This window comes from Bactrocera dorsalis, chromosome 3, assembly GCF_023373825.1.
Source record: "Bactrocera dorsalis isolate Fly_Bdor chromosome 3, ASM2337382v1, whole genome shotgun sequence".
In the NCBI taxonomy this organism is placed as follows: Eukaryota; Metazoa; Arthropoda; class Insecta; order Diptera; family Tephritidae; genus Bactrocera; species Bactrocera dorsalis.
This window is the reverse complement of record NC_064305.1, coordinates 80,770,107-80,797,952: the sequence shown is the minus strand read 5'-3', so window position 1 is coordinate 80,797,952 and position 27,846 is coordinate 80,770,107. Positions and strand designations below refer to the sequence as shown.

General features: G+C 34.5%; 3 protein-coding genes across 3 annotated transcripts in view; 1 reads left to right on the top strand and 2 right to left on the bottom strand.

Annotated features, from left to right (window-relative positions):
* The window catches only part of LOC105229981 (apolipoprotein D), a 527,418-nt gene that overhangs the window by 107,564 nt on the left and 392,008 nt on the right, over positions 1-27,846 (bottom strand). The gene's annotated exons all lie outside the window — the stretch shown is intronic.
* LOC105229976 (uncharacterized) lies at positions 6,180-9,747 on the bottom strand. Its single transcript, XM_011210514.4, has 2 exons — positions 9,562-9,747; positions 6,180-6,806 (listed from the first exon to the last, which is right to left on the bottom strand). The coding sequence occupies exons 1-2, from the start codon at positions 9,568-9,570 to the stop codon at positions 6,408-6,410; spliced, it is 408 nt and encodes a 135-aa protein (XP_011208816.2). The 5' UTR covers positions 9,571-9,747; the 3' UTR covers positions 6,180-6,407.
* Positions 24,310-26,020, top strand: LOC105229975 (uncharacterized). The gene is made up of 2 exons (XM_011210513.4): positions 24,310-24,782; positions 25,012-26,020. Exons 1-2 carry the CDS (start codon positions 24,750-24,752, stop codon positions 25,645-25,647), a joined length of 669 nt encoding a protein of 222 aa, XP_011208815.2. The 5' UTR covers positions 24,310-24,749; the 3' UTR covers positions 25,648-26,020.

The window sequence follows — 27,846 nt, the reverse complement described above, 5'->3', positions numbered from 1 at the left end:
GGCAATAAAAATAACGCGCAACGGCAGCGACACGAGCGTGCATGTGTGTATGTGTGTGAAATTAAGAAAAGTTCCTTAATTGAATATTTTACGTTTAGACGCGCCTGTGCGCCTCAAAGTATGCAACAAAAACGGTGCAACGCATCGAACGGCACTTACAAGCCAACAGCAGGCGACTCTTAATGGCGCGCGACAGTGCGAGCAACGAAATAATGCAGGTGCTGAGCATGGAAGTTGCACTTGCAACAAACGGCAAGTTGTTAGTGTATGGAACAAGGGTGTGTGCGGTTAGAGTGCGTCGCTGCTAAGTAGAGTTCAGTGACAGGCGCTGTCGTTGAACGGCTTAAAAAATCAAATTTGCATTTTCGTCGCCGTGCAACACGATAGCCTAGACAATAATGCTGTTGTTGGTCGTGGCAACGGCGCACAACAACATTTAGCTCGCCTAACGAACATAAGACACAGTTTGGCCACGTTGCTCATTGCGGTGCGATTTGCTGCTTGCAAGTTTCAAGTTTAGTTTCTGTTATGCCTTCCTGTTCTTGTTATTGCTTGTTGAGCTTTTGCGGAAAGCAAAGCAGCTTACTGGCTCTGGTGGCACATGGCGCAACGGCGGCAGAGTTGTTGTAGTTTGTGTGAAATTGCTTTTAGTTAACTAGCAGCTAAAATGCGTTTTAAGACAACAGCAACAATCAAAATTGTAATAACAAAAACAACATTTATAATAATAATAAGCATGGCAATAATGACTCTGTCGGCAAAAGGAATTTGAAAGTATTCGGAGGAAGTGCTTGAAGTACACTGCGCGAAATTTGAATATTCACAACATTTTTATAATGAATACATATATTTATAATATTTTCAATATCATTAGATAATGTCCATAGAACCACGAAGGCAGTATATGCAGTAGTTATTGGAAAGCGGCTTCCCATACGTATATTGAGTTTTAGGTCCAAAAAGCCTTCCGGGAAACGAAATACGTAGCTGATGAGATTGCCTAAAAGTGTCTTGAGTCTGGTTACCGAACATCACAGGAAATTATCAAGTTGCTAAAACCATTACGTAGTGAAATTTCCGAAAGATCTGACCGACGCGTCTAGTTAAGTTGGTATGCCTTAAAGGCCTGCAGGATTGCAAAGACTATTTTTAAGGGCTCAGAAGAAAAATACGCTTGGTTTCTACACATACGATCTCAAAAAGACTGCAGGGACTTTGTTGGTCTTGTGAAAGGTCACTACTTACTGGCTTCACAGAACTGGGCTTGGATATCGAGGTACTTCGCAGTTTCAGGGAATAAATGAGGTATCAACATTACATACCAAGTCTCACTTAATATTCGGAAAACACGTTGACATCCTGTATAACGAGTACTTCAGCTCGAAGTAAACTTAACCTCTGTTTGGTATTATAAAGGAACAGAACAGAAGAAGAAAACTGTCAACATACCTTGATTTTTGATATGCTTTCGACGTGATTTTTTCGGCTTCGGATCACCTTTGCCACAATATTTGGCAGATTCATCGTCTGTTTCCGGGTCGTAAGCATTGTTTCAAGACCCATCAACTGTAATAATACATTTCATGCGATTCTGGTAGTCGGAAAGCATTGTTTCACAGACACAGCGTTAATTGAGTGATTTTGGAACCTCTTTTTAGGCCCCAATGATCTTTTAAAACGGTTTTCACTGATCCTTCCGGTATTCCAACGATGTCAGTAAGATCTTTGACCGTCAGATTCTCACGCTCCAATTTCTTCATTTTAATTAGGAATTTTAAACGTTTCAGCACAAATTTTTTTTGTGGGGGTTTTCTGCGCCCCAAGTGCGACAATTCTGCTTATTAACGTAACCATCGAGGTGGAAATGAGCCTCGTCCGAAAAGATGATTTTTGGTCAAATTGACCACCCTCGGTCAAACGATCTTCTGGCCAATCTGCGAACTGTAGAATAGTGAATAGCGACCCGTTTCGTAAATTTAAGACTTTTTACTGAATATCAGTCGCTTTCCGAATGGTATTTGACGTTTTCAATGTCCAAATATAGATAATTCAAATTTAAAACGTTCGACGGCCCTCTCCATACTTCAGAAAGCGTATGAGATTTGGCACATTTCAATACCATAATTAAGAATATTGACATATTAAACAGCGCATTTCATTTAATATTTCTCTTAGTGTATAAATCGTGTATATCTTCAAGTTTGATTTTGCATTTGCTGCATATAATTAGGGGTCGCAATAACGGCTAAGCGTTGCGACCTCACAAGCGCCACCAACTCTCTCCGCGCTGCTATTTCCTTTTTCAATCAGCAGCGCTGCGCCGCAGACCCACACCAGTAGCAGCATTATTTCCTTTTTACTTCAGCTGTTACTGAGCCGCCACCCTCATCCGCCACGCTGCGTTTGCTTTGCGGTTTTCACGTCTAATGATAGTGTTGCCACTGGTATTGACGTTAGTTGTTGGCAATGTTGGTTGCTGTTATTGTTCACAGCTTGCCGTTACCGCTGCGGCGACACCTATTGTTAACGGTTTTTTGCTTTTGTTAGCAGGATTTGAAACTACACTCTGTGGGGTGCCTTACTAACTTTGTTTTTGTTGTATTTGTTACTGCTGCTGCTGTTATTATTGTGATCAACACCAGTCACACAATTTTTGTTGTTATTACTTATATTTTTATATCACGACAAGCATTTGTTGCAAGTTTTGCTTGTTAAGCGGCTCTCAATGGCAAATATTGTTGTACCGTTAGTTCAGGGCTTAGTTTACTGGGCGCTTTAGAGCAGCAAGCGCGGTTGTGATTGTAGCTGTTTTTGCTAGTGGGTTTATAGGGTTAATTCATGTCAAAGTTGCGGTCAGGTATTGTACGCGCTGAGATTTATAAGTTCATATTTTTTTATTTTATTTTAGAAACCTAATTAAGTGATTTTATGGAGTTTTGTGAAAGGATTCTATATATAAAGGAATTATGTAGTATAAAATGGAGTTTTCTGAATTTAAGTTCAATGTTTTAATAAGCATAATATTGAATCAACAAGTAAATTGTCGTGCAGTATAATTACAAATGCGAAGAGATTGAATAAAAGCTGTAAAACTTTGTCATTGACCTGCTACCAGAAAAGTTTTTTAGTAATTAAATACTAGTTGATGCATTTGCAATAAAATATGGTTAGATTTGCAAGCTATACCAAATTCTGCATGAAGATTTGGTGTTAAGCGTTTTGAGAAGAAAACAATGTTTTCTTCTGAGTGTTTCCAACTTAGTAACAAACTTAAAATTTCCTGTCCAGGGTTCTCAGATATTAAAGCAACCGTCGCCAGCTTTAATAAAAATCCTTTAAACGAGCCTTAATTTCAACTAAATCTTATTTTGAACAAAACTAAGCAATATTTAGCTTTTGTGATATCAATAAGCCACAAATATACCAGTTTCGGTACTTTGCGATCCCAGATAGAGTTCAGTTACTAGCTTACACCAGGAATCTTTTCCTATGTTTACTTTGAATCTTCTTTCACAGTTGAAAAGTTGGGTCATGTGGTCGGTGTTTGCCCAAACGCCATTAACCATCCAGTTATGCCCGAAGGTTCTATATGTAAATTACCCTCAGCCAGTAGTTGTTCCATCGATTTTGCTGCCCAGTTTTCAGCGAAGAGGTCTATAGGTAGCAGGATTAGTATCAGTTCAAGAGCCGCCGTTGGTGTTGTTTTTAAAGCTCCCGTTATGATAGCGCAGCGAACTCCTGAACCCTTTCCATTGGCTTCTGATGGATTAATGTTCGCTCTAATAGCTTAGATGAGGCTGACATAAATGAATTCATTGTTTACTATGACTAAGTGAATACGAGCTAACGTCCTCTAGCAATGAATAAATGACGATCAACGTGTTAGTTTCTAGCGAACTACCACGAGTCAGACGACCTCGCTACGTGTACCCAATAGCTTTAAGTAGCATTATTTACAACGCGCTGCTTTTTGGCAACCATATTAGTTGATTAGTCTTTCCCGTTACTAACTGTAGACTATTGCTAGATTATTTTATATTAAGTTATTGTAAAAGGTCGATCCTAACAGGGATCTCTTTTAGACTACTTAAAATACTGGTGTGTAGTGCCACTTAAAACTCCTATATATTAGATCATAAGACTTTTACAAATTGAGTCAGTTACAGTTGTGACTGCTAATGTAAATTTCGGCTATGCCTTTTGATTTGCTGAAGGTATAAAATAAGTATAAGAAAGTCCTTGGATGTTTACATCTCGGCCGTCTCTAAACAAATTTGACAGTTTGCGTTCGACTGGATTTTTATTTTTACTGCATCAATGCCTATTGGGCCGTGACTGCTACAATTGTGGCATTATGAACTTAGATCAGTGAACAGTAGATCTCTTGTGTCCCTAGCGCACAAGGATTTCGCGGTCACGCAGAAACTATTATTCGATCAGCGCTTTAACCTTCCCTTCTAACTTCAGCCAACCCGTGAAAAAGCTTACGGCGTCTCTTTTCCAGCGACTTCTCACCATTCACATATCCCTCGTTGGTGTGAGCAGAGAAAAAGCCACCACGAGTAGCCTCTGTGACGCAGAAATTTATTTTAAAATGAAAATAAATTGTAATAAAAAAGCACCCGGGAATAGTTATTAAATTCCACGGGTAATTGAAATGTTAAAAATGTATTTTGCTATGTTGGTAGGACTGTTCTTAATTACTATGTCAAATATCAGTGCGATCTATCAACCAGTTGGTTTACAGCAGCTGCTTAAGACGTTAGACCTCAGCAGTGCGTTGATATTTTTACACAGGATAAAAATGTCGAAATACAGTATACTCTCGAAAAGTAAATCGATTGGTATTTTGGGTAATTTACATTTTCGAAAAATTTACTTTTCCAAATATATACATAAATTATCTGTTTTTATAATATTAAATGCATTTTTAAACTTAAAAAATTCATTCATTTATTTGCTTCAATAAAACATATGGATTGACATGAACAACATTTGTATTTATTATGAAGAGAAAAAATTTTGAATATTCTTTTGTTTTTTTTCTTTTGCAATATATTTTCTGACCATTTACATATGTACATATCTCAAAGTTTATTTACTAAACAGACGCGATAAACAAGAGAGTAAGTGTTTTTGCAACATCGTAAAAAACGCTGCTTGCTTCGTTTCGAATTTTTTATCACACTCTCTGAAAAGTAAATTAAAAAATTTACTTTTTCGAGGTGCATGTGTAATCTTAAAAGTGATTTACTTTTCCGCGATTATTTACTTTCTGAGAATTTACTTTTCGAGAGTATACTGTAGGAGTTTGTCTCACATTTTGTATTTCTAACCAAATTTCGTGTGCGAAATCATGGCGAATGCTGGAGAACGCTCTCTCTCTTCAACTGATGAAAATACTAAAAATGTGATATATGGTTCTTGAAAATCGTCAGTCAAGTGTTAGAGAGATGGAAAGAGAGCTAAACAAGAAGAGATAAAATAAAATTCATTGAATAATAAAATGGCATAAGTGTATTACATCTAGTGGGATTTCTTTGAAAGCAACAACACAAATATTGATGAATACTTAAATATTTTTTCACAATGCAAATTCATAGATATCGACCATTTTTGACTTAATAAAAAGTAGTATCTATTGTAAACTTTCTCACACACAGCTTGAATACACAAAATCACGTAATTCATGCTTCAATTTGTTATTTTTTTTGTTTTTTAAATTATGCATGAATATATTTGAAAAAAAATTATATATATGTATACAACTATTATACTAATATGCTCTAAATCAGGTGTTGTTCGGTTTTGAATAGCTTTCAAAAGCCTCAGCAGCTAAATTAAAAATGTAAGTGTGTCAATTCCATAAAACGCATCCATCAATTTGAGAGAATGAAAGCCGATTGACTAAGCTAAAATCTGGTTGACGAATGTAGTCAAAACAAATTAGATGAATTAGAAAATAAAAACGGCTCATTAAATGCTCATTAAATGCAAATGATATGCAAATACTATACCAGCCAGAAGAAGCAAGACGACGCCAATTTGGCTGCGATTGACAAAGAAATTTAACTGGCTATAGAAATGAACGCTGAAAGCTTTCACTAATTTCTAAATTCTATGAGTTTTTACTAAATTTTTACCTACGCAAATTTAATATTAAATAATTTTCATTTTGTTTAAAACCGTTTATGCACATCTTTATTACATATTCTCTTTAAAATATACAAATCACTAAAACTATTTTCATTAATGGGACTATTGCGCACGTGCCGTATCACAGTGTATTTGTTAGGTGGAAGTAAATTAGCACTTTTCTACATTAACTAAACTATTTAAATTACAAAGTAAGTATTTATGTATGTATAAGTATGTATGCACTAAATTAGTGTCTAAGCTTTCCGCCACTACTCCTGCACCACGCCCTCCAGCAGCGAAATTTGCCCATTAAATTTGCCATTCACGTTGCTCGGCATATAGTAGACTGGGTAGGCACCATCCACGAAGTTTACGGGCATACCTTTCTGGCTGCCCATGGCCATTTCACCTTGATTGAGGTTGAAGCGCGGCACCACCTCCATCACAGCGGGCACCAACACCTGTCGCTTTTCGCCCGTCAACTTCGGGTATTGATAGGGATGACCGCTAACGGTATGCCGCTGATAGGGCACTATAATTGTCTGTATGGGTGAGTCCGGTCTGATGGGCAGCGCCATGCTGGTGTTGCTGTTGATTATTAATGCGATGAAGCAGAGCAGCCAAATTTGTAGGTGTACGTTGTTGTTATTGTGATTGTTGTTGTTGCGCTGTAAAATACGTAAAATATGCAAAATAAATTTCCATATTGGATTAAATATAGAAAATCATTTTAATGACTAAACGCAAATTGAATTTAAGGCTGTCGCTTGTCTAAGTACTTCAATCAGCTTCTTCGGCGCTGAGTGCAAGTAACAGCCGTAGGGATTATTTAAGCTTGATGGCCGAAGAGTGTAATTTAATTTGTTGTTTTTGTTGTATTGAAAGTAATTTATATAACTTCAAAAGCTTCTTAAGCGATTTGGCAGATAATTAGTTTTTCTGTTGCGAAATTTAATGCGGCAGTATATTTATGGCGTTGTTGCAAGCAATTTATTTTCGAGTTAAATTATTTACAATATTAATTTCTGTTGATTTCAATCTGTGTTTTCTATTTATAGCATTAAAATTTAATTAAGTTTAAGTCCGTAACGAAACCATAATTACAATATTCTAAAATTATCAGTGTGTCTAACAAATTCGATTTGGTCTTTAAAAAAATGCTCAGCTTTTGTTAAAACTGGTTATTATTTTTAATTAATACTTTGGCTGGTTATAATCAATTATTAAATTGTTTATACATATACTGACGGATCCAATACTTTTTGATCTTTGTTTTATACGTAATAGTTTTTACCATTTGCCATGGACTGGTCCATATAAACTGCACACGCATGTCGAATCAATTTTTTTTTTTAGGTTGGTGCAACCCTTTCTTTATGAGCGTGTGAAGTTTCATCTCCATATATCAATTAGTGTGTGTTTGGTAGCTGTCTTTTTACGAGGCGAAAAAACCTTTTTGTCCGCCGTTTTCTAACATACAAACTTGAACAACATGTTTACTTGAAATTTTGTAGTTCTAATGGAACCACGGCTACGATACCATTGAAAATGTTGTAGAAGTGTTTTGGGTAGTCTACTTTATCACGAAGAGTAGAGAAAATTTTAAAGGGTACAAAGCAGACAGAGAAGGACGTGAAGTCATTAAAAATTTTCCTCATGAGCTTCGTCCATCCACCGCTGTTAATGACGATAACATCGAAACAGTTAAAGAAACTATGTAGTTGAATATCATTATGCCGGCGTCAGAGAGGTAACAGAAGGTCTCAACATTTCTTATAGATTGACTTAACATATTATGGTTAGGAATCTGGGTATAAAGCGCGCCACCTGTACCAAACTAGCGGTCACCGAAAATATGTTTGACAACTTAGTTGGAAACCCTATATTCATCAACCATCATTACTGATGGAAAGACGAGGGTTTTATCGGTTTTGGGGATTTTTTTTGCCAATCCGGGTCAATATTGATCATATGGTATAAAAGAAGGGGTCGAAGCACTAGTCTGTGGTAGGAGAAAAATTTCCTTTTAAAGCTAACCATAAACGACACGATAATAAACACAAGCAGAAGTACAGGATAGGTTAAGTTCTATGATTGATCCTCAAGATGTGGATGACACTTTGACTACCGACACACAACCAAGTTCTGGTTGTTTTTAAATGAAAATGCATTTTTATTGTAATGAATGACAAGAATAAAGTAAAGGCACATTTTTTTCACTTGGGGAAGCTTCCCCGTAAACTTTTTGTAGTTCCCGATGTGCTTCAGCCACCAATTGATGATTGTTTGAGAAAAAATCGGACATATTCGCATAACCAAAGGTATATGAAAGTCACTAATGTGGAAATGCAGTTTCCATCTTAAATGTCTGGGTTAAGTTTATCACGTTTTGTATATACCGAAATCGACCATCCTTAATAGCTGGAGCCACCTATTTACAGACAGCGGACCGAATATGAATATATAAATAAATAAAGTCCTTTGTGAAGTCAGAAAAGGAACTTTAACTATAAATCGACAAAGCATTTTGAGCCGTTTCATATAGATGCATAACAATCGTCCACAATTGACCGGTAGGTAACATTGTCTTTGTAGATTGAGAGCACCACCATTTTTGGCGAAATTAACCGGATTAACAACTGGAACTGGAATGCTCAAAAAAGCAACATTTAGGGACATAGCCTTCTGTTCGAATTCGTTGGCTTGAGTTCTGCGTTTTTTTTAAATTCGGATAAGAGTGTATTGGGAGAGAGCGGGAGAGAGAGAAATAGCAGCAAAATATCTATCTTTTTTACGCTGACTAATAACTTTAAAATACCACAGGCGCTTCTGCTTAGACTTCACTTCCTTTCCAACAATTTGGCAAAGGCCGCTCTGTAATTGAAACAGTGGAAACGTCAAGTGTTTAACAAGAAATTGGATGGTGATATTAAGAATTTGTAAGATCAAATAAATATAATTCATATATATGATATTAATCGACAGATCAAACAAAAATTGGTTTAAGAACCCGGACCACAAACCAGACCCGAAACCTCTTTCTCCTTTGTCATTCGTAGCAGTGAATATTTTAGGGTCTGCGGTTTTTATAGTCTTTAAATTTGTAGAAAGCTTGATGAAACACCAGACCTTATAAGTTTCTGATCCTTCATACGAATGAGGGAATAAACTACTATATCTCCACAATTACCATTATTTTTTGATTAATTTTAACAATTCAATTTATATCTCTTCTCATATTTTTGGTCATTTTAGATATTGATAATTATTTCGATTATTTTATTCACACTTTTATTGTATAAGTATATAATATTTTTGTATTCCGAAATTTTTTCACTAAGTTCATTTTTTTTTTCATTCATGTTTCACTTCATTTTCACTCCCTATTTCGTTTTAAATTTTCACACTTCAATATTCCATTACCCCAAACATGATGATCCTTTGAAAATCCTGCGGCTTTTTAGTATTTTAATAACTTGTCGCTGATGTTCACAGTTTTTACTTTCACAAAGGGCAACTTTTCGAACTTTTCGTGTAACCAACACACACTTGTCCGCTCACGACTAGGCTGATCAGCTAAATTAACTAAAGTCTGCGCCTCGCAGTCGGTTAGACTTTATATCGCCTCACATCATTCATTCCTAAATGAAAAGGCAAAGTTTTACAAAAATTCGACACGATTTTTTTTTGCTTTAAGATAAAATTCAGCAAGCGCAACAACACCAACAAATAGAGAAATTAATAAAAAAAGCAACACTTAATTAAAGTAACAAAAGGCGGTAGCTGCCAACGCGCACAGTGGTAACTTTTGAGTTTAAGTTGTGAGAAAAAAATTTTCATATGAAAAAAAAAATTTAAAAATTGATTTTAAAATAAATCTTTTAACAGAAATGTAAATAAAATATAATGAGAATTCGGGAGATTTGAGAAAATGAGGAATTTTGACTGCAGTCTTGATGAATAATTGGATATGAGTTCTAAGGTTCATGTCTTCAAGGCAACAATATATAATTCTTACAGTTATTGTAGTTACTTTGCCAAAACCAAGCTAAGCCTCTTTGAAAAATAGCTTTACATTTCGTAGTAATCTTTAGCAAAGAGTTTCTAAACTAGTTTCTAAAAACACACCAAACTTTCCGACGAAATATTTAATGACAATGCGAGAATTAAATGCGAGAGAATATTCTAGAAAACATCAACGGCGTTTGTTCGTTTCGACGCAACCATAGAATTATCGACATTCTTTTTGATTGTCATGTTTCTGACAGCTTCAAATTCATTTAAATATACAAAATTGTATTTGTTTTTAGACTGCCAAAATTCGATGTTTGATCAAATCAATAAGTTCGAGAGAATATCACTGGTCACTCTATGAAGAACTATATACGGAAGAGTGCTGCGGAATCCCACCGACGAAAGGAGCTACGGAAATAGGGAAAGGTCAGTAGAAATCGCTTGTGGCAAGAAATGTCCGGGTTTCTACTGGCGTAACTGTTTCTGAAAGAGTTCGGATTATTCTCCCCAGAAACAAATTTAGGCAGCTTATGAGTTTTTATACAGGTCACTAGCCTGCAGTGACTGCTGTATTTCAAATTTCAGTCTATTGACACACTTTGAAGAAAACGTGTTTAAAGTTAAACTGATTATCTGTGTACACTTCAGGAACAGGAACTAAAAAACTATTCAAGATATCGATTTAAATTTCAGTATGGTATGTATTGAAGGTATAATATATTAAAAAAAAAAAACATTTTTTTCTGTAATTTGACACTAGATGTGCCCGTAAGGAGGCCTAACTACCTTTTGATCCCAAGAGTGAGCATATCACTTTTGAGGTAAGGTCCTCTAAAAAAGAAGATTTGGTATTGACAATATGTGTAAGGTCTATGAGAACGCATCAACGAATTGTGTGTAAGAATAAATACATTTATAAACAACTTTTTACAACTTAAGTAGTTCCTCAAATCATCACACTGTGCGACGAATTGAAGCATACAACGAAAAAGGTGATGCCAAAGTATTTAAATAAATTTTATTATTACTTAAACGCCTTTAAACAAGTGTTGAGAGAGAGCACGCGCGTTTTGCAAATGAAAAACATAAAAATTAAAGCAAAAACAAAACCAAATTTGCTTCAAACGTTGCCGTGAATCCAACAACAACACCAGCGGCCACATGTCTAAACATCAACGTCAACGGCATTAAAGTCAGCGCGTCAGCAACACTTTAAAGGCATGTTTCATCAAATCACAGCTTTGTTATTGCTTCGCTATTGGCTAAAACAACAAACATACGAAGAAACGATGAATAAGCCATGCACGAAAAATAACACTCATCAACATATTAAAATAACAATAAAAGTAACACACCTCCCAGTGTTGGCGACCAAACGAACAGCAGCAACAACAATGTTAGCATCATCAGCAACAACAATAAAAATAATAATAATAAAGTAGCGATCATTTTAGATATGTTAGGCGTCACGGATGTTATTGCAAATTGTTGTTACGGGTAGGGGGACGCAAGTGTTTTGATCGACTGTCACCGATCGCATGGCGTTGCACTGGCATAAAGCGCTGGAAGCTGGGGAGAAAAGCAGCAATTTGAGGCGATTGCTCTGGCGCTTTTGTTTTATTGCGGGCGTGTTGCGGAAATCATTCGCACTGCATGAGCATTAGTTCGCGCCAAGTTAACGCACGTCGTACATGGTTAGCTCGTTCATCTTCATCAACGCTGCACCTTCTTGTTGCTGTTGTTTTTTTTTTTAATTGGGAAAGACTGAAGGTGGAAAAATTTATAGCGAATGATTATGTAGTTTATTGTTATTTTAATTATGCGACGGTTTATTTGTTGGATATCTGAAATTTTATGTAACCACCTTAAAATGCTTTCGTACCATAATAAAGTTAGTTTTTGATTTAGGCTTCCTGTTTGTCATGTTTGAAATGAATTCAGTAAATTAACAAATTTGTTGCAACTTTCGAAAAAATATTTTATGATATTTTCATAGTTTTGTTTTTAAGTTTAATGCTTGTTTATAAAATATATATTTATTTGCTTTCAGCCTTTTTATTTTAAAATCTATACTAATTATAGTGTATACAGAGGGAAGACATATACAAATGAGGAAGGAAAAAGAAGAGAAGTGCTTTATGCTTGAAAAAAGAGAGTTGTTCATACGATTTCTGAACCATATAGTTCCCATCAGATTGCAAGTATGTATCAGACCTTGACTTTTTGAGTTCCGTTGACTTGAAATCAACAGAAAAACATAAATGCTTCAGTTATTTCAACAAAAAGAGCAATATCAAATTGTGGAACCCAAAGAAATCTTATATTTTACTGAGAGCGATCACTTTCGCTTAATGCTTGTCCAAAAAGTTAATTACAATAATGTTAGAAAGTAACGGCGCATTGTCAAAGTGAGATATCTAAACATTTTCTTCCCACAAATCTGACCATGTAAAACGAATTAGCTCAAATCGACGCCTAAAAATGGACAAATGATGTTCATTAATGATCAATTAAGTATCTGGAATAGATTCATAGTGAACCCCGCCACGGTAACCGAGGAAAACGATGAGCATCAACCTCATTTTTGGACCGACTTTGACGTGGTTTTTCGGCTTCGATTCATGTTTGGAGAGCCATTCGCTAAATTGTTGGACAGTTTTGACGTCGACGGTGACTGCTGATTACTAAAAAAATCTAAAGCAAAAAGCATTAGCTAAGCTTAGGACGATAATAAACGATTGTGTAAATCTCAGTTACGTCCCATTGTCAAGGACGGTATCTGAAATAATTATACAAAATCCTTGCAAAGGCGCAGATGAGGTCTCATTATATCTATTAATCTTACTAAGTATTTTGTCCAAGCTACTTGAAGCTGTAATCATAAGAAACCTTCAGAACATAATTGAAAAAAGTGAATCATGAATTCGGATTTGGATCTCAACATTCCACAATCGATCAAGTTCATAGAATAACAAGTATATTAGAAGATGCGATGAAAAAAAAGCACAATTGCACAGCCGTATTTCTTGACGTATCCCAGGCGATCGATAGAGTATAGCACCATGGTTTACTTTATAAATTAATACTTCTCTTTCCACAGTATCTAATCGACCTAGTTGCTTCTTACCTGGTCAACCGGTTTTTCAGAATCCAGGACAATCATATTATATGTTAGAGCCAATAAAAACAAATATGCTCCAAGGAAGTATCCTGAGACCACTCTTACACATTTAGTTTTTTTGTGACATGCCTACTCACATTTGTGCACCTGAATCGCCGAACAGAATGCAATCATCAATCAATCAAATTGTAGAAAGGACACAGGGTGGTACATTACTTTAAACGAGTTTAAGTCTATCCCTATAAATTTCACTAATAAAAGTGCTACGTACATCCTCTTACAAATTAGGAATGAGTAATCTCGAACACCACCTCGGCGGAACATCATAGGAAATCACCCTTAACAACATCAAATAAAATCTTAGTGTTTAATCAAACATTGAAACCCATTAGGTCATACGGAATTCAAGTATGGGGATGCCCTGCAGAGATATACATAGAAGCCGTGCAAAAATTCCAAAATAATGTTCTGCGAAAAATTGGAAACGTCACGTAGTACATACGCAATTCAGATCTAGTTACATCGTGATCTTCATATAAAAATGGTTCGAAATTAATTTCTTATTAAATTTTTTTTCATAGTAAAGGTTGCCAGAAAATTTTATAACATCGTAAACAAACAATTGCCAGAAACACATTAGTTGACATATGGAGATCATATTTCAGAAGAGTTTAAGAAAATATTCCACGAAAAATATTATAAAAAATTCTATTAATTGGGATTCCGTGCGTACTTTATATGTCCCGGGTCATATTTGATGTGATGGTAAGCATTTAGAGATTGATAAACTGAGACAGTTTCTGTGACAGGTTCAAATCTCAACATTCCTAATACAGGAACCCAAATGAGTTTTATATAGAATTAACCGTAAACTAAATACCCCTTCGAGTAGTTAGGCCTACTGTAACCGATAGCTGTACAAAACCTTTAAAGGTTTTTGTTTATTTGTTTCCTCTTCCTTCTAAGCGGATTTCCTATAACTCTTCTCTTATCTTGAAGTAAACGCAATTGGTCATAACTTACTATTAATATTATAATTACTCATATCTGTTCATTTCCCCTCAACTTTGAGCTTCCTTACATGTTATATTTACTACTTGTAAATTTTTCATTTCATTCTTTTTTCCTTTCTAGCAGCGACTTTTCTGTAACAAATTTTGTACAATTAAGCAAATTTGTTTCCAAATGTTTAGTTAGTTGATTCATTTGACACGATTTCGTGTAGAAACTCAAAATTTTTTCAAAATATTTCACCAAAGCTGTGTGACATTGTGCATAAAGTTAACAAACTAGCGCTGATAAGCTTGACAATTACTTTGTTGTTTGCTTCAGAGCAAAAAATTACATATATGCACTAACAATAAATTTTAATAATAGTGAAACATAAATATAAAATTGGTTATATATGGATTATATTTGGCATTGCCATAGCATGAATTTCTTTAAATGATAGATAAAATTTTAGCTTCATTAAAAAATTAAACGCTGCGCTTTTTGATAAAACGCAAAGATAATGGCTTCTAGAAGTTGTCTTCCTACATGCATTATTTTATTAAAAGTAATTAAGTTACTGATCGATTATATACTTATATTTGAATAAAAGTGCATAGAAAAATATTTAAAAAATTTTATCTTGTTTTTCAGCCATTGAAAGGACGTTGGTAAGTGGAAAAAAATATATCGAAAATCTTATGAAAATACTTTAATATATATTTTTAAAATTATTCGCGAAATTTTGGTAGAAAACATTCTACATTTTATAGAAATTTTGTAATTGTGTATAAATATATTTATGTTTGTATATTTGAAATTTCAAAAATTTATTATGAGTGCTTATGATTTGTATGATATTCGGGGAATTTTGAAAATATAATAGAAAATTCCAAAAGTTGGTCACACAATGGTCAAAAAGTATATACAATAAATTATTACTGATATATCATTAGGACATAAGAAACTTCTTCATTGTGTAGTTTGCAAATTTTTATGATATAGAAGTGATGATTTACTTCAGATGTGCCTTAGCGATGTTAGCATACTTGTGATGTGATATCATGACTGAAGCCATTTAGTTTAACTCAATAGAAATAATCCTCTTGCTTGATTATAAATTATATTAGGTCAATAAATATCGATGCGATTTGAAGATGTGATGTAAAATAAAATATGATGTGATGCCATGATTTTCAACAAGTTAGATCCAAAGTAATGAAAGCTTTCATATGATGTGATGTTATGATTTCGAGAAAAATTGTAATGTTATCATTTGTTATGCTTGTTCAAAATGTGAAGACGGTGATGTGAAATTGTGATGTCATATCATGTGCTAAAATGTTGAGCAGAAACTCAGCAACTACTTACTTAACGCCTGTGCCTATATTAATATTCAAAAAAATGGATGTGATGTCGTGATATGATGTATCATATGATGTGATGTCATATCTTCACATAACATTTGTAACAAAAGTGCTAATTTTTATAACGTGAAACTCATATGAATATATAATGAGTATAAGTAGAATAAATAATGAGTGTGATATGTTGATCTGATTCTGTAAGTTAACCGTGTGATGTGGTTTCACAAAGTTAGCTAACCATACTTCATTGTGATATGATAACTACGTGAAAAAAGTAAATTAAATTAATATATTGTTATGCTTAAGACAATTAATAATAAATATATTAATTAATTCAGTTGTTAATGTAATTATAAATTTAGTAACAAACTAAATGCATTTCAATAATAAAAGATACTAAGAGATTAGTTAAGTGAAAATATATAAATTCGACCTACAATATTGTCCGAGCTAAAATATCATTTGATGTAATATATTTCGCACTCTCTCACTTCGCCGATTTTCGCTTGTATTTTACATATTTATTTACAGTCTGGTGAGTTATTGTTTTTGAAGAGCATACAAGTAAATGCCGCGCTTTACATTTTAGCGATGGAATTAAGATTTTGTTTGTTATTTTCATTTGCCATTTATAGCAACATTTGAAATGCCATTGATGTAAAGCTGCTTAACGCAGATTAAGACTTTTTAAATTTTGTTTAATTCATTTCTTTTTCTTTAATTAATAGCGACTTTAATTGCTATTAGTAAGCGCATGCTTCATCGACAAATTCGCGCTTTAATGAAGACAAATAATGATTAAGATTTTAGTGGGAATCCGTAGCCCAGTCATTATGTAAGAATGAATTATTTCTAAGAAATTCTGTATTTTTTGTTGGCGAGATACAAAATTTCTATGTTTTTATAGAGTTGGTGATTAGACGATTGTTTCTTTGCTTAAATAGAAAAGCTTTTTCTAAAATCGGTAGAAATTGAATAAACAGTGTTTATATACTTGTATTTATAATTGACTAAATGGAACTTTTATACTTAAAAATCGGAATGAATCGTATAAAATAAGAGTATCGATTATCAAAAAATTTTCTAGAAGACACGGTGCATAATTTGATTAGCTGATAGGTGGCGCTATCGTCAATATATTAGATAATCTCACTCATAAGTTCTAATCTTATATTAGTCTGAGATAATTTATTATGTAGTGAGTGCATCCAGCTGTCTTAATACAGAATTTTACTTATACCAAAAAATGTATGGCTTTCTCACTTTTGTCATAGACAAAGTTCATCTTAACTGTGACCTTGGTTTATTCGCTTAGCTTCAAAAACTGTTTAATGCGGCCCGAAATGTACTAAAATGTATGAAAGTTGATCTTGTGACCACTTTATTTTGCTTGTTTGTCGCTTCGGTGGTTGGCTTTTGACATTTCATTCCTACATATTCTTGGGACGTATTTTGCGGCGCTTAAAGCTCAAATTTTGTGCTTTCGAGTAAAGTAAACTTAGGCAGCAAAGACTTTGTCTCGGGTATTATTGACACCTAGAGTTAGAAGGTCGCCATGAAAAAATGTTTATAGACACTTTCAAAGACATATTGCCATGGATCCGTGCCACCAGAGATTATTATTCAAAGTTGTATAGGCTCTATGACATTTAACAAATAAAGTTTTAGAGAAAACAATTTTTAAAGCAACTTTTTCCTTTGGCTTATTAGTTATTTTTTTTATTATTTATGTCAGAAATACATTTCTGTATTTAATTATAATTATCTACCTATTTCTTATGAAATCTTATTCATTGTCACATAACGTTAATATAGTGTTACATCAACACTCTTTCCAGCAGCGTAAAGTCCTTAGATTATATTTTTTTAAAGAAATTTTCGTCAGTTTATCAACCTTTCAACCAAAGGGTTAAACAATTAATTAGCCCATGGCAAAAGCGGCGCTCCAGCTGCCAGATGACACACATATGCGCTGAGTGAATTAATTATTCGCACATTGTCCGCTATTATATATGTGATATTTATATGTATATATTATCATTCAAATATGTTAATAGGCGTGTTGCCTGCAGAAAAGAAAACGGTCCACCGTCTCTATTCAAAGGTGTCGCTGAACTTGTCAAGCAACTACTAAATACAAAAGCCGCACGCTTTTAATATAATTATACTAAAAAATAGCAACAAATTGTTGTTTAAATAAAACAAACATAGCAGATTAGCTGGCGTAACGGTAAGAATATGGACAATGAGCGAATTGGGTCAACAGCATTGATAGCAAGTTTTGCTGGTGGAAAAAAGTGAGATAGAGATGTTATAATAAAACAAATAATTGTTAATAATGACAATGAAAATATGTGATATTAGTAAATTTAGAAATAGTAAACTAATGAAAAAATAATAAATTATATAAAAAAAAGGTTGTATAAAGAAAAGAAAAATTAAATTAAATATTTAAAATGAAAAAAATAAAGTTTTTGATTTATTTAGAATAAAAAAATTCCAATAGTGCTAAAATACTTTCAAATAAAAAATATTAAATTATTTAAAAAATAATAATAAATCAATAGTAGATGCATAATGTATGTAGAAAAGCCATTTCCGAGAAAGTCGCATCTAAATAAACAGAACGGACCCGGATTATTATCCGCCCAAGGACTGCCAACTTGGCACAATTCCTCAAAATTACTGCAGTAATGTTCTCAGCAGCTTCAACAACAACACATTTAGAAAAAAATTATAATTTAATATAAAAAATTTATGATAAGTGAAGAAAGATATATTTTCCATCAAATTTAAACAATTATACAAAGAGTAAATGATACAGAAATCTTACAAAAAAATTTATAAAAATTAAATTAAAAAAAAAATAATAATTAAAAAAATATAAAAAACGAAAAAAAATATTAATAAATAAAATAAAAAATATATATTAATACTACGCCTTCAAACTCGCTTCGAATCATCAATAAAATTTGAGTACTGTATTTCCAATATGCGTGACAACAAAAGGCGGCCTAACTGGTCTTTGCCAGTTCATCGTTTCTTACACTGGTTTCGGTTTTGCGTAGAAAATATTTCACAAAATTGTAGTATATATTTCCTATTTACGTTTGGCCTACTTTTAAGAGCTTTCACCTAGATTTTTGTATATGCGCATATATAATACATATATCTGAATTTACATATATATCAATATAAAAGTTTATTATACAGAAAATTGATTTTGTTGCAAATTTTGTATTGATAATTGAATGTTTATTAACACAATTAGCTGCTTTTTCAATAATCAACTAGTTATATAAACGTATATATACATATTTACAACAATACTTGATATATTTCGAGCGTAAAATTTAATTGTTGCATTAAAGGCTTTTATGGCCTAAAAGTTAATGAACTGCAAACTCACCGCTCGTATTTCTCATCTCGCAACTTTTTTCTTTGCAAATTCTATTCATTTAGACGATTATTCGCTTGCACACAATTTGTTTTTAGTATAATTATGACGCCGAACATATGAGAGAATCCACACACACATTTCTACTATCATCTTGTCGGTTTGTGTGTACAACTGCCGCAGCACCTGCCATTGGCCTCAAGCCATGAATGTGAGTAGCCAAAGCGTGCACATACCTACATATATACAGAGGTTTATGGAATTTATAATAACACAATTTGCATTTATTTTGTATGCTAATGAGTTTCAAGATGGAATTTCTAATGTGTCATCGAAGAAAAAAATTTGAGGAGTTTTTTCTGCGCCACACTCAGCGCGGTTTTGTTTACATGAGTCGTAGAAATACATGTACAGGTATTTATAGGTAAATTAATATAAGTAATTATAAACAGTTTCATTTAAATATATGTATATATTTAATATGTGTAAATACGTATGTTTTATAAATAAAACATAAGAGATTCTGAGTGGAAATATTTCATAAATATGTATAGAAGCTTTAGCTTGACAATCTTCACTATTATTAAATACACAATTAATAATGGCATACACTAAAAACTAATAATATTAACTCGCAATAATGTAATAGGAATTGATGAAAGGCAGAAATTCAAAACTTTATATGAAATACCGCTGTAAAATTGCTAGAATATTAAAAAAATAAGTTAGTCATGCGCTGAGCAAATTTTTAATATAGAACTGGAGGTGTTTTCTTCAATGAAATTGGGTACATACTCGTACGTATTTTCTTCGAAGCACATTACTCTTTGAGATTCAGCTCTTCTGCTTTGCTCTAGTTAATATTTTCGTACGGCCTTCTTCAGTAAGTTAAGTTGAATCACCATAATGCTGTATAATTCTTATTTTCTGCCAAAAGAAGTCCACATCCATCATATTTTCCAGTTTTTGACTTAATCAAAACTATTTAGTAAGTCGTGAACTCCAAACAATTGGCCGTTGGAATTTTAGGGTTCAAAAGTTTACCAAATATAAGGACAGTGTATCCTTTAACAAAACTAATTAGACCTTCCTCAAGAGTTATCTTCGTCCGCAGGGCTATAAAAACGTATAAAACAGAATACATATTGGGTGTTCTATAAAAATATATAAAAAAATCCTATATACAAAGTAAGCAATCAAAAGATAATTTACTCATTTTGAAAGGCTTCCCGAGGCATCCTCTTTACTTACATACATGGCTTTTTGACAGTGTCCCTAACGATACCAAGGAGTACATACAGAAAAAAATGTCATTGGATATATTATAGTATTGAAATGAAATATAGTTTAGTACAGAAGAGGCTCAGTCAGCTTTTTCATGGCTGGATCGACCTTAAAGGGAAGGTTGATGAATGAGTCTTATAGCTCTCAAGACTCTCAGACCACTGTAGTATCTTTTAAGCAGAAGTGGTAAGCATCAAGGTAGCTGCAGATGTACCTCTTCGTGGTGTGTGTTTCTTTTGGTAAAATATTCATTCAATCGGAAAGCAGAGCCGCCAACACTAAGTACAAAGATAGTAGTGCATGATCTCATTAGCAAGAGCATCAAATTTTTCTGGATGACTGATCGCAGCGAAATCGCTGAAAACTATAGTATTAAACCGATGGGCTTTCAATAAAGGGTACTGTTAGCCAAATCCCATCAGGATGGTGCTACTTTCGTGCATTCTGGTTAATCAATATAATCCTTGGGTAGCGCAGCTAACTTATAAACCGAGGCTCAAAAGCTAGTTGCGGCAATAATAGAAATATTAATTAGTTGTTTTGTTTTCGGAGTTGTTCTTTAAGTAATATTTATGAGGGCGTACACTTGTAGTCCAAGATGTATTAGTACCAAAGTAAAAAGTTTCAAATAGAAGCAATTAGTGTCCAACAAAATACCCAAAAGTAAATAATGAGCTATACCATACATGTAAATATAATCTATGAATGTATATATGTACATATACACTTGCATATACTTTGTACACGCAAATAAGCCCCACACGTAGCAGTTTTCAAAATCATTAACAAATTACAAATATTAATCATAAATACATGGCAGCGTGCTGCGTCAGTTGCCGGCAACTGGAGATTTGAATCGCAGCGCACTCACGAATATATGAGAGAACATAATGAAGTGAGAAATAAAAAAGTAAAACAACAAGCAATTATTAATTTCTATCTTAAGTATTTCTGAACATATATATTTATTTATTTTTATTTTATTTTATTGTTGCTGAAGTGGAGAGGTGTGAAGAGAGTGCAATAGTTTAGATGCTGTCAACCTACACATTTGAGTACTTGTATATATATATAGTATGTACATGTGCGTACTATACAAATATGTCTGGGTATATCTCTTCCAGACGAATCTCCCGCCAAGACCACAAAGCGGCTTAAATTGCGGTGGATTTTACCAGAAAAGCTAGATCATTGATTGCATTACGCTGATGGCCTAGAATTGGCGCGCATTTCTTTGCTTTTCAATGAAATTGTTACAAACGTTCGGTTCGAAATTATTAGCGACTAGGGAGACTTTTCAAGCCAGCACATTGCTGAGGAGTTTTGTAGAGTTTGGACTCTGCTCATTTGCGGCGTACATTCTTTACCTGTATGTGTGTGTGTGTTGGTGCGTGTGCTTGTAATTATAATTTATTGTCGAATTAAAATATGCAATCCAATTAAAACTCGCTGAGGTAATCGACGTTTATGTTTATTTACTTTTCTAATCAAAATAAACAAGCGAATAATTGCAAACGAGATTCGGGAGCTTCAACACAAAAAATAAAAGTTTGGAGTTCAAAGAATGGGCAAATTCAGCTACTTTGCGTTCAAAACTCAATTTTCAGTATTGAAAAGTGTACAAGTGGCAAGCGTGGTTACAATTCGAATACTCGTAATAATCAATTTTAAGTTTACGACCACAATAACGAGTATAACGACAACAGCAACAATAACACCAAAAGCAACAACAGCAACAACAAAGTGTTACTCACAAAAAACGGCAAATGAAATTTTTTGAAGCGACAAGCATAACGTAGCCGTCACAGACACCGTAGCGAACGTCATCTCCAGCTTCGCTTCAGAATTATAATCTCCGTGTGTGTGTGTGTATTCTGCATTGAATTCGTAAAAGCGTTGTCTACTATTTGCTTTTATTTGTTTTCATCATTCGTTCTGCGTTCTTAATGTAACTGATCGTGCACGGTGGAGCAATTAGAAAAAAAAAATTTTTAAATTTTTATTTTTTTTTTTTTAAATAAGGGAAAAGCAGAGAAATTCGTATTTTTGAGAATTTTTTCGATTAGAAATTTTCTTCAATAATTAAATAAACATAGTACACATTTAAAAAATTGGGGATTCCCTTATTCCTGCAGCTGATCTCCAGGAAAAGCTTTGTAATGTGTGGAGAAGATTTTCATGCAAAAAATGATATGAGACCAAAAACCAAGAAGAAATATTATAACAATTTTTCTATTACTATTAAAATCGAGATGTTTTCCTCCTAAGGCACTATATATTTTTGCTTTAGTCGATGTGTAAGAGTTTGTATTGTCATAGTGAAGAGCGGTTTTTTTGTACGATTGACAAATTGTGTGGGATCCAGCGTAAATACAATTTTATATAGTCAAATGTTCATGCAATGTGGAATGTGGGTTGGTCCATCTAATGCCTATGGTTGTCTCAATCTTATAATAGGTCACATGACGATTTTGTAATATCAGTATGCGCACAGCAAAAATTGTTTCCGAAACAACTGATTTTGGACGGCCTTCACGACAACACTAGTATTTGATATAACTTCATCGGCAAAAGTTGAATTAAGATCATCGATGTATTGTTGCTGCAAGAAGAATTTTTTGGTGGAGAAGAGTATTTTAAGTTACTCTAAGCAACACAAATTGCGGTTGTGTGTCAAAATGTTCTTAGAAACTTTACGTTGAAGCTATAAGTTGTCAGACTTCATCATTATGGTTGTCGAATGCTGAAATAAAAAGCCAACCTACGTACAATACCTACTTATTCAACCGAAGAAGTGATCCAAGGGTAGATAAGTTTCGCTATTGTGAATACCATCAAATTTAAGGACTTATGAAAATATAAAAATCATTGTTTGATTAAAAAGTATACCATATCTGGAGGGAAACGTCGGAGGCCCTGCAAAGTATATAAATATAAATGATAAGTGTGACGAGCTCAACCGATTTAGACAAGTGAGTCTCTCAATTATACGAACTACTCTATAAGTTTATGAGGTAACAGCTTACCAAAAAGCTTTTATCTGTAGTTCCCAAGATCGAATTATTATAAGAAATCCAAGCCCTTGTATGGAGAAGTTTTTTATTTGAGATGATATAATCAGGAAATTTTCCACGGTGTATTGTCTAACTTTAACGAAACTCTAATAATCTTTGAATATATTTTTCACATCGGATCACTATAGCGCGGCTATATGTCCCATACAAACCGACCACTAAAATCGAGATAAAGATCTTTTCTACCGTTTTATGATACACAAAATTAACCTGTGAAGTTTTTTATAGTTTCGGATGTATTGGTTTAGGTTAGGTTAATCTGGTAGGCCAATAAGCCACGCATAGACCAGTTTAGTCCTTTGCGATACCAGATGAAGTTCACTTGCTAAGTACAAGCGGAGTAGTCATCGTTTAGGATGCCGCCGCTTGACATGAATTTGAACAGAATCTGCGGCCTTACTGTCGATACCTCCGCCAGTGTATCATACTTTAGGGACTTCAGATGCGTACATCGTAGTCTTGCTAATGCGGGACAAGAGATGCTCCATTGTTGCCCTGGTGCCTTGCTCTAGGCATTTACTGCGCTCTTCTCGATCTCTTTGGTTGTATTAACTTCGTCAAACATTTATTCTTTTTTTTAATACTTTTTTCACTTTGTGACACACTGTGCCACCGATGGGGGTTAAGAATATTTTCGAATGTCTCTGTCAATTCAAATAAACAAAATAAGTATAATATAAAATTAAATAAAGTGAGCAACGCAAAAGATTGTATCTCTGCCCGTGATGATTATTGTTTTTCATTTTGCTAAGCGATTTTTTTTTCACTTGGGTGCTTTTTGCGTTTCACAACTACAAAGCGAGGGAAACGCAAAAGATTATTCTCGCAAAAAAAAAAGAATTATAAATATTAACAACAACAACATAAAGCAAGAAGTCAAAGCTAAGATTCACTAGCAATCGTTGGAGTATTTGTCATCGCCACACAATCGCACAAAGCGAAGCCAATTCTCTGGAAGCTGCGCTGTGTGGCACTTTGCAACCGAGACGCCGGAGACCGGAGACGATAGCTAAGGCACTGGCGCTGGCGCAGTCGATGGCGACATAAAACTTAACACAAAGCCTTACAAGCCGATCAGTCGACAACATTTCACTTTGGCCGTAGGAAGCAACCGAACCAATCGCACCGACAGCAATAGCGACAACAGCAACAAACAGCAACGGAAATATCAGCGCTGACAGCAACAAATATCGGAAAAGAAATTTTTATAGCAGACGCAAACGACATTTTTACAGTTCGTGGAAGTTCGCGGCATTAAACACACGCAATTAATTTAAGTGTTTGTGGAAAAAAAAATCGCAAAATTGCAAGTCGAGCGTTTAATAAGCGTGTTGTGGGTGAAGTTATTCGATCGAAGACGGACAATGAACATGAAACGCTGCCAAAACGCGCTGCTGGTAAGTGTTAATAGAGAGAAAGAGAGAGAGAGAGCAGATTTGGGAAAAAATTGTGTGTGCTTCAAATGAAATTAATTGCAAGAGGACCAAAGGTCAAACTTAAATTAATAAAGTCTAAAAAATGTGTTTAAGAAATATTAAAAATATTAAAGTATTAATTCTGTGCTAAAAATTCCAAATAATAATACAATAAAATACTTAAAAACCCCTTCAATTGCTCACTTTGCAGCACCTGTCGCTGTTACTCGGCGTTTTGGCGCTAGACTCCACGCTGGCCGCCTCCATCTACACGCTGGACGACACAGCGCCCGTCAAACCAACCGAAGAGCCCGCCAAGTTTGTCGTCATCACCGAGGATGTCATACCCGATGTCGCGAATACAACACAAAAAGTGATACGCGTCAATCCACTCGATTTGCCAGCGCTGACGGAAGATTCCAGTGGCAGCGAGGACTCATCACTGTACAAGATTCAGAGCTTACTGCCAGCAAATCGCAACTACGTGAACTCGAATCGCATGCGTGGCAAGAAGAAGGATATCAAGGCTGCTACCGAGGCCAAGGTTGCGGATTCGCCGATCATCCGTCAGTTTACCGAACCGAAATTCCGTAAGCCGAGTCGCAATCAAAAGAAGAATCTGCATTTTCTCTACAATCAAGAGGCCTTGGATGGGCATAAAGTAAGCAAAACTATGAATGTACGTGTGGCACCTGGCGCATACCCCGTTTACTATGTGGTTTCGAAAACTAATGGCCGCTTTGGTAAGTATCCAATTAAGGGTTTTCACACGCCAACCGAATTTCTGAAATATTTGGCCAAAAGCAAAGTGACGCCATTGGAGCAAGCGCAGCGTTTGGAGAGTTGAGTGGAGCGGAAAGTGTGGTAAACATAGTTAGCATAGCAGAAATATAACTATAATTAAGTCTAAGTAAGTAAGCGCTGTTAAAAATAGATGATGAGTATGGATTGAAGCTTTCATTAAAGTTTTTTTTTTTTATTTTGGCAGTGCTAAATTATTACTCTTATTTTTTTTTTAATAGACACTATCTAGTATTTAATTTTGTGGTGCAATTTGTATAATTAATTTTAGTTTAGTATTATTTATGATTTTAAAAAATAGTGTTTATAAATAGTGGCTTAATGTACTTAAAAATCTATTTATGTATGTTTACTATGTAATTTTAAAAAATTCCAGTGTAAAAAGTCAAATTATATTAAAAGAAAAATAAAAACTTAAATTCTATAATTTTTTTTTAAATCTGTTGAACTGAACTCAAAAGAGACCCAGCTTTCTTTGCCACCACGAATCCCACACTGAACTTGCGCTCCTTTATATGGCCATTGTAGTAAATGCCACAAGGATCTACTCGCCTCAGTCCTTGTCCCATCCATCGCATTTCTTGGACGGCGGTGATGTCAGCCTTTATTTTCGCGAAGACTTCAGCCAGCTGGGCAGCGGCACCTTCCCAATTAAGGGACCGGACATTCAAAATGCATGCCCTTAAATCGTAATCTTTATTTAATTTGCCATGGTCGTCATCAAAAGAGAGGGGTATCTTATCCGAGGCTGATTGTGCGTTTTCATTTGCAGTGTTTTTTACCTGACGGGTCCCAAACCCAGCACACAACGCTGTCGAGGGAATTTTTTGCCTTCGCACTTTAGCTCGCCTTCAAACGGATGTTTTCTGGCTTCCCATAGGATACGAGTACTTGGTCAAAGACTGGAACTCGTGAGCCGCTTGAGCCATATGTAAAAGAATCGTTTCTGGCCACTCCCAAGTGAATGACAACCTTAAAACTGTCCTCACTAGCGTGAACTTCTACACATGACTCCATCCTCCATAATTCCCTAGCATATTTCGATCTTCTAGTCACCATCTAAAAACATTTTTTTTTTAACTTGAAAATGTAGCCAGAACAACGTTTAATGCGAAGCATTTAATGGAACATCGGTATAGGTGTTGGGGCATCAGGTGTTCAACAACAAGATCTCAGCATAGGTAATTAAGATATTGGCATCATAGCAGCGGAAGCCAGGGCAAAAGCTTCGGTATCGGAAACGACTTAGGGTTATCGATACTTCAGTACCAGCATAAGAAAATCGAAGTATTGGGGTACGTCATGATGATACCGATAGGTACAAGTAGAAATCGGAATCTGTATCTTCAAATAGGCCTCAAACTGCATAAGAGAATCGGAGTATCAGGGAGTGGTATCGTAATATCGAGTGATCGGCAGCGGCAAATAAGAGAATCCGAGGATTGAATCAAAGGAGGTGTCTCGACATCCATATTGAGGCATCAGTAGCTGCTTCGACATCAACAACAAGGCCTCTCATCGCACTAGTTAAATTGATGTCGGATCCCAGCTGTGAAATAAGTAAGAATACTCAGATGGTCACCGATACCCCGATATACTTGTACTTTGTTATGAAGTAATACTTTGTTTGGTGGTTCCGTGGGGGAGACATGAGATGAGAGTAGATTACTATAAAAAACCTGATATACCGCCATAGAAATCGTCTAATGAATATAAGTCATCGAGTAGATTTTGAATCTACTAATCCAGGGCTCAGCTATGGTACGGTTATAGGTATATCACGGAGAGTGTACTTTTCCTCATTCTCTCTGACAAGAGGGTTTTTTGAAAATTAGCTTGAAAATGTAATTTATTATTCTTTGACCGCCAAATTTTGGGAATTTAATACAATAATTTGGGGAATTCACAGTCAAACAAAATAATTTCCTCTTCAGCTGAGTAAGTACGTTCTTGTAAGTAATCGTTTGCCATTTCAGCTGTGAAGTATCGGTTATAAAAAAGTACAAAAAAAAAATAAAAAAAGCAAAAAAGTACCAACTTTGTTTGAAGTATTCCTAATATTTTTGCTAGAACATACTTTGACTTGTATATAATGTATATAATGTTGTTTAAAATATCGCTTCTGTGTCATATATAATTTTTCTCTGCTTTATTCTTTCTATTTGTTTTTATGCTTACCTAATTAAAAAACTATTATTAAAGATGTTCACACCTGGCCGTTGAATATGCTTACAAAGTTGTTTTT

Coding starts and splice junctions, on each gene's coding strand:
- LOC105229975 (XM_011210513.4), top strand. CDS start 24,750: ATGAACATGAAACGCTGCCAAAACGCGCTGCTG. Junction 24,783..25,011: donor GCTGCCAAAACGCGCTGCTG/GTAAGTGTTAAT, acceptor CTCACTTTGCAG/CACCTGTCGCTGTTACTCGG.